Raw genomic sequence first — 8,054 nt, forward strand, 5'->3', positions numbered from 1 at the left:
CGTCGTTGAGGGACGACTAGATGGATAAATAAACATGCAGGTTACAGTGAAAACAGTCAATTTGAAACTTTCCTCTCTTCCTCTTCTTAGATTTTTTCCATCGTGGTCTTCTCCTGCATCACGGCGGAGGGATTTGTCAACAAATCGCACAGTCCCGACGCGCATTGCGTCTTCAACCAGAATGACTCGGCGTGTCACTACGCTGTGGGCATCGGTGTCATAGGTAAGTAGTCTAGTGGTTCTGGGTTACAGGTTCTAATCCCAGGGCTTGACTGAGAAAATGCTGTTGGGTGAAGTCTCCTCCAGATGCTGATCTTGGGACAGTGAAGCATTTCCCCCACTAATAGTTACGATTGGGGAAGGGAAGCTGATCCTAGATCTGTGCCTAGGGGGAAACCACCTTTGAGTGGGAGAATCTGGTCGGGGCCAGGTAGCAAACCGGATCAGAGATGGCATCTCCCGCCGTTGTGCCCTGGGTTCAGATAACAGAAAAATAATTGTTTGTGTCTCTGTGACAATCGACAATAGAAAGTATCTCTTTATGCAGAGCTATGGTGTAGTGGTAGCATCTCATAATACGACTCCCCTCGGGAGACTGGGGTTGATTCCTTGTCTCATCATATGACTCCCCTCAGAAGACTGGGGTCGATTCCTTGTCTCCTAATATGACTCCCCTCAGGAGACTGGGGTTGTCTCCATCATTGTCTCAGAAGACTGGGGTCATTCCTTGACTGACTCCCCTCAGGAGACTGGGGTTGATTCCTTGTCTCATCATATGACTCCCCTCAGGAGACTGGGGTTGATTCCTTGTCTCATCATATGACTCCCCTCAGGAGACTGGGGTTGATTCCTTGTCTCATCATATGACTCCCCTCAGGAGACTGGGGTTGATTCCTTGTCTCATCATATGACTCCCCTCAGGAGACTGGGGTTGATTCCTTGTCTCATCATACGACTCCCCTGCAGGAGACTGGGGTTGAGACTCCCCTGCAGGAGACTGGGGTTGATTCCTTGTCTCATCATGGGGTTGATTCCTTGACTCCCCTCAGGAGACTGGGGTTGATTCCTTGTCTCATCATACGACTCCCCTCAGGAGACTGGGGTTGATTCCTTGTCTCATCATACGACTCCCCTGCAGGAGACTGGGGTTGATGCCTTGTCTCAATACGACTCCCCTCAGGAGACTGGGGTTGATTCCTTGTCTCATCATACGACTCCCCTCAGGAGACTGGGGTTGATTCCTTGTCTCATCATACGACTCCCCGCAGGAGACTGGGGTTGATTCCTTGTCTCATCATTCCCGCAGGATTGACTCCCCGCAGGAGACTGGGGTTGATTCCTCACTCCCCTGCAGGAGACTGGGGTTGATGCCTTGTCTCATAATACGACTCCCCGCAGGAGACTGGGGTTGATGCCTTGTCTCAATACGACTCCCCTGCAGGAGACTGGGGTTGATGCCTTGTCTCAATACGACTCCCCACAGGAGACTGGGGTTGATGCCTTGTCTCAATACGACTCCCCGCAGGAGACTGGGGTTGATTCCTTGTCTCAATACGACTCCCCTGCAGGAGACTGGGGTTGATGCCTTGTCTCATAATACGACTCCCCTGCAGGAGACTGGGGTTGATGCCTTGTCTCAATACGACTCCCCTGCAGGAGACTGGGGTTGATGCCTTGTCTCAATACGACTCCCCACAGGAGACTGGGGTTGATGCCTTGTCTCAATACGACTCCCCTGCAGGAGACTGGGGTTGATGCCTTGTCTCAATACGACTCCCCTGCAGGAGACTGGGGTTGATGCCTTGTCTCATAATACGACTCCCCGCAGGAGACTGGGGTTGATGCCTTGTCTCAATACGACTCCCCTGCAGGAGACTGGGGTTGATGCCTTGTCTCAATACGACTCCCCTCAGGAGGCTGGGGTTCAAACCCTGCATCCTTCCTGTTTCTCCCACTTGCCTGACTCACCACCTCGTCTCCTTACGGTCTCAATAAAGTGTTAAAATATATATTTCTAAAGTATCTCTTTATTTCTCCAGCCTTCCTGGCCTGTTTTTTCTTCCTCTTATTGGACGCCTACATGCCGCTGATGAGCAACGCAAAGGAGAGGAAGTACGCTGTCATGGCCGACCTGGGATTCTCAGGTGAGGAGGTGTGTGTGTGGACCTAGGGTTGTGGTGTGAGGAAAGAGCTTCCAGACACCTGGGTCTTGTTCATCATAGCACCACATGGAAGAAAACGGACTGAAACGGGGCGGGACTGCCTGGAACGTACAATAAGAAATGCTTATATATATATATTTTTAAAAAATCCAATTGATAAAAGGTTTCATAACGTTTTCAGTTGTGTTCCCTAATGAACGTGACCCTGTAGGTAGTTGTAGTGTAAATATGTATATTCCTGTCTGTCTGTATCAGTTGTGTTCCCTAATGAACGTGACCCTGTAGGTAGTTGTAGTGTAAATATGTATATTCCTGTCTGTCTGTATCAGTCGTGTTCCCTAATGAACGTGACCCTGTAGGTAGTTGTAGTGTAAATATGTATATTCCATGTTTCCTGTCTGTCTCAGTTGTGTGGACGTTCCTGTGGTTCGTGTGTTTCTGCCTCCTGACTAGCCAATGGAGTCGTACGATTGATGTCAGAGGAATCCCCCAGGACGCCGCCCGCTCCGCCATTGCCTTCTCTTTCTTCTCTATCGCCACCTGGGTGAGGAGGACTGTCACTACAGCTGCCTTACTGCCTCTCCTTTACTACAGCTACACTATGGCCTGGTCATAACTTCACCACACTGACCGACCTCTTCAGTAACTGACTGACTTATTGATTCACTAATTGATTCATTAACTGACTGAATTATTGATTCACTAATTGATTCATTAACTGACTGAATTATTGATTCACTAATTGATTCATTAACTGACTGAATTATTGATTCATTAACTGACTGAATTATTGATTCACTAATTGATCCATTAACTGACTGAATTATTGATTCACTAATTGATTCATTAACTGACTGAATTATTGATTCACTAATTGATTCATTGACTGACTGAATTATTCATTCACTAATTGATTCATTGACTGACTGATTGAATTCATTAATTGACTCCTCTGTGGTCCTTCTGTAGCTCAGTTGGTAGAGCATGGCGCTTGTAACGCCAGGGTAGTGGGTTCGATTCCCGGGACCACCCATACGTAGAATGTATGCACACATGACTGTAAGTCGCTTTGGATAAAAGCGTCTGCTAAATGGCATATATTATTATTATATATTATTTGTGTCTACAACAGGGAATCCTAACCTACTTCGCTTTGGGGAGATATCGCCGTGGTGTTGCCGATGTCACCCAGAGCATCTATGCCGAGTCTCCGCCGGAGCAGCACACCCCTTACCCTCCGACCTACGCCCCCTCGGCCTACACCCCCACCACCTACTCCCCGTACCCTTCCAGCGTGCCAGACGACTTCCAACAACCCCCCTTCACCCCCAGCTCCACCCAACCCCAGGGGGAATACCAACCCCCCAACTACTGAGGGGCTCCGCTGTGAAGTTTCCCCTAGGTACAGATCTAGGATCAGCTTCACTTCCCTCATTCCTAACCTTAACCATTAGTGGGGGAAATGCAAAACTGACCCAAGATCAGTGTCTAGGCCAAGGGGCAATTTCACCATGCCATTACTGGGATAGAATTATGGAGAAAGGAAGTGAAAGCTCCTTATCACCAGACCTGGGTTCAAATACTATTTGAAATATTTGTTTTGCTTTTGTCTGTCTGGAGTGCAAGGTGGGTGGGGTTTTCACTCTGTCAACGTTTATATTGGTTTCATTTGCAACAGGGAAACTGGATGAAAGCACAGACCGATAAAGTATTTGAAATGGTTTTAAATAGTGTTTGAACACAGGTCTGCTCACTCCTAATTCAGTGGATGATGTGGTTTAAAGGAGACTTCTACCCTGAAACAGGCGCGGGGGCAAAAGTCAGGTCCTGGTCACGTGACATTGGAGCTCACATGATTTGGGATATGTGAAAAATGGCCAATGAGAGCTCTCGTGGGAGGGGCAAGTGCTTGCTTTAGCTAATCGGTGTGCTTGTCTCCCCCCTCTCTGTTCAGAACTCTAGTCCTCTGCTTCTGTGTTCCAGAAGGAAGGAGAATGTGTCTGTCAGGAGGCTGGTGGGAGGAAGATATAGGAGGACCTGCTCATTGTAATGGCTGGGATGGAATAGTATCAAATATGGAAACCACATGTTTGACTCGGTTCCATTTATTTCATCCCAGCCATTAGTGAGCCGATCCTCCTATCTTCCTCCCACCAGCCTCCTCTGGTGTCTGTACATACTAGATATTCATAGTTGAAATGCCAATTCTTTTAATGGCTGTAGTGTCTTTAAAATGTTTTTTTATTTTTTTGTTTTCAATTTAGCACAATTATCTTGATGACATGCAAGCACAATGTTTTATTCAATGTCAAAAAAGTATGTTTATTTAATTGACCAGTGTATCGTGAGACTACTGAATTCTACAGGATAAGCCAAATGCCCAAGAAAGCCTTACTATTAATGTCCTATGTAAACTGCTGGGTTTTTGTCCCACTTCAGGAGCTGTAAGCAGACTGGTTGTGTCCCAAATGGCACCCTATTCCCTTTATAGTGCACTACTTTTGACCAGGACCCATAAGGCTCTGGTTAAAAGTAGTGCACTATATATAGGGGATAGGGTGTCATTTAGGATTCAGGCTACAAGTCCTTTCTCATAACTCTTAGACCCTGTCTATCTGATAACAGTCAAGGTAAAGCCATAAAAAGCCCAAGGGAAAAAACACATTAAACCGCCCGTTGAAAACACAAGGCTTGTTTGCTCAACTGATCTGTGTAATATGCATGTTCCTATCTAGTCATTTATGTACTGATTTGAGTTTTCAGTCATATTTTTATGTCTACTGTCGACAACAACTATAGCAACTGGATAGGTTGAAACCAGGCTTGTAACCAGGAGATAAATTAGAGTCCCAATTGTCCACCGTTCTCCCAAAGCGTGCACTGTACTGGCCTACTACCCCCCCTCCCCTATGGCTTTGACAATGGAATCTCCCTCCAGCCTCACAGCCAATCCTGACACCAGTGCTATGCTTCTAGAACCATGTGCACTGGAAAAGGGGGGAGAATCAGAACAGAAGTCTTCCACTGCCGCTAGATAAAGCCATCTATGGTTTGTGTTACTTAGTGGGTTTCCTATCAGTCGTTCTGAGTCTCAGGCCACTACCTGCTTTGTACTACTAAAGGGAAAAGTCATTCATGAATAAATCCTCTTAATGCCACGACTGACTTCAGTAACATCAGTGTAGCAGCTGGGTCATGTTCATTAGGCACCAAATGGAAGAAAAACCGGCTACATATGAACATTAACAAACACACAATTACCGAACTTCAGAAGCTATTTTGAATACATTTTCTTGGTCCTAGAGTCATTAAATGTTCAGAGTACATTGAGGGGACTTACTGCTTTCAAAACAAGTAAAACAGTTGGAAGGTTTATCATCAGGCAAATGCTTAGTTTGTTTATCATTGCAAGAAGTTTTGCTGTGGTGTGCACTAATGAACACGACCAAGGTGTCGCTCCGGTCCACCAAGTGTGCTTTGGCACTTCATAGATTACTACTTCAAACCATCTGACTGACTTTAAATGTAAGTCATACAGGACGAAATGAAGCACTTGATAACAATACAATACTTGGGATTTCATCAATTGCTTCTTTAAAGTGGCGACCTGCAACCTTTTGATAATATCATGGATGGTCAGTCCTCGTATCCATAACTCTGAGTTTGAGCCCCGTCCCTCAGCTTTTTACCGAAACGGGTGGGGAGACTGTTTGTTATTGTTTCAACGGCTGATTGCCGCTTTTAAAGGATAAGACTGAAAACAGCAGACGTAGAATCCATTAAAGGATAAGACTGAAAACAGCAGAAGTAGAATCCATTAAAGGATAAGACTGAAAACAGCAGACGTAGAATCCATTAAAGGATAAGACTGAAAACAGCAGACGTAGAATCCATTAAAGGATAAGACTGAAAAACAGCAGACATTAAAGGATAAGAGAATCCATTAAAGGATAAGACTGAAAACAGCAGACGTAGAATCCATTAAAGGATAAGACTGAAAACAGCAGAATCCATTAAAGGATAAGACTGAAAACAGAATCCATTAAAGGATAAGACTGTAAACAGCAGACGTAGAATCCATTAAAGGATAAGACTGAAAACAGCAGACGTAGAATCCATTAAAGGATAAGACTGAAAACAGCAGACGTAGAATCCATTAAAGGATAAGACTGTAAACAGCAGACGTAGAATCCATTAAAGGATAAGACTGAAAACAGCAGACGTAGAATCCATTAAAGGATAAGACTGAAAACAGCAGACGTAGAATCCATTAAAGGATAAGACTGAAAACAGCAGACGTAGAATCCATTAAAGGATAAGACTGAAAACAGCAGACGTAGAATCCATTAAAGGATAAGACTGAAAACAGCAGACGTAGAATCCATTAAAGACTGGCTTTTATGGAAATGTTATGCACTTCTCCTTCACAAGAACCCTGGTATACTTTGTTAACGGTGCCGTAGACTTACTGTATGTAATGTTGACACTTGAGTCCACCATGGAAAAGCATAGATGTACATATTTGCATATAGATGTGTGAAGGTAAATATAGACACACAAAGATATGTTGTATATAAACACATCATTGGAGTCCACTTGGCCAAAGGGAAGACCTCACTGTGTGTGTGTGTCAAATGGCATCCTATTCCCTATATAGTGCACTACACTAGATGGGCCCTAGTCTAAAGATGTGCACTACATAGGGATTAGGGTGTCATTTGGGACACAGAGTTTCATTTATTAAATACGAGTGATGCTACTATGCAAGGCTAATGGAAACATTTTGGGAGGGTGGAACTACACTATATGGGCCCTAGTCTACATAGGGATTAGGGTGCCATTTGGGACACAGGGTTGCATGTATTAAATATGAGTGATGCTACTATGCAAGGCTAATGGAAACATTTAGGGAGGGTGGAACTACACTATATGGGCCCTAGTCTACATAGGGATTAGGGTGCCATTTGGGACACAGGGTTGCATGTATTAAATATGAGTGATGCTATTATGCAAGGCTAATGGAAACATTTAGGGAGGGTGGAAACACTCCCTCTGTATTTCTATGTATACAGGACAGTGGAGGCTGCTGAGGGGAGGACGGCTCAGAATAATGTCTGGAATGGTATCAGACACGTGGTTGTCTTACGTTTGATTCCATTCCAGACATTAATGAGCCGTGCTCCCCTCAACTGTCACCAACCATTTCAACTTCTCCGCTCGTGCCTGTGTGAAGTGTCCTTCCTACAGAAGGCTGAAACGCGATGGGGTATACACTCTATTTGCCCAATCAACCTCCTCAAACGGTCCATATATTTACATGATAAAACCGTGGACAAAGTCATTTAAAGCCATGATGGCACTGGAGCAAAAACTGAAGGGCATATTCAGGATGGTCAACCTGTTGCCTTATGTTCATAACTGTTGGGTTTGTGTATGGGAGATGAGTGATGTTGCAATTTGTTGTTTGCAATTCTGAACATACCCCCTAATGTCCAGCGTGGCCTAGTAAGGCGGCATCTACACAGGCAGCCCAATTCCGATCTTTTGACCAGTGAGATCAGATCTTTTGCCAATAATTGGGGAAAAAAAATCAGAATTGGGCTGCCTGTGTAAATGCAGCCTTACTGTTCAAATTTAACCTCCCCAGTGAGCAACCTTTGTATCTATGATTGATCGATAGCCAAGAGTTCTGTAAGTATGTGATTTGTAGTTTAGTTATGGGTTGTTAATTGATTGCGTTTTGTTTTGTGTAGTTGTAGGGGCGATGTGTATATTTCACTTCTTGTCCATTGTGTTACATCATTGGTTATCTGTGGTTTTGATTTGCCATCTGCTCTCCTCCACCACCACATTGATCTAAATTAAATAGTGTAGATTTGAGTTCCTCACTTA

General features: G+C 44.6%; 1 protein-coding gene across 1 annotated transcript in view; it reads left to right on the plus strand.

The window, feature by feature from the left end:
• syngr2b (synaptogyrin 2b) overlaps positions 1-5,320 on the plus strand; it is a 14,449-nt gene extending 9,129 nt beyond the window's left edge. Inside the window, exons 3-6 of the mRNA XM_046336110.1 lie at positions 91-223; positions 2,040-2,144; positions 2,570-2,706; positions 3,295-5,320. Coding sequence (XP_046192066.1) covers positions 91-223; positions 2,040-2,144; positions 2,570-2,706; positions 3,295-3,537 — 618 coding nt within the window. The 3' untranslated portion in view covers positions 3,538-5,320. The remainder of the gene's footprint in view (positions 1-90; positions 224-2,039; positions 2,145-2,569; positions 2,707-3,294) is intronic.
• Positions 5,321-8,054: the final 2,734 nt, after the last annotated feature.

The sequence above is a fragment of the Oncorhynchus gorbuscha genome, unplaced genomic scaffold (genome assembly GCF_021184085.1).
Source record: "Oncorhynchus gorbuscha isolate QuinsamMale2020 ecotype Even-year unplaced genomic scaffold, OgorEven_v1.0 Un_scaffold_928, whole genome shotgun sequence".
Taxonomy (NCBI): domain Eukaryota; kingdom Metazoa; phylum Chordata; class Actinopteri; order Salmoniformes; family Salmonidae; genus Oncorhynchus; species Oncorhynchus gorbuscha.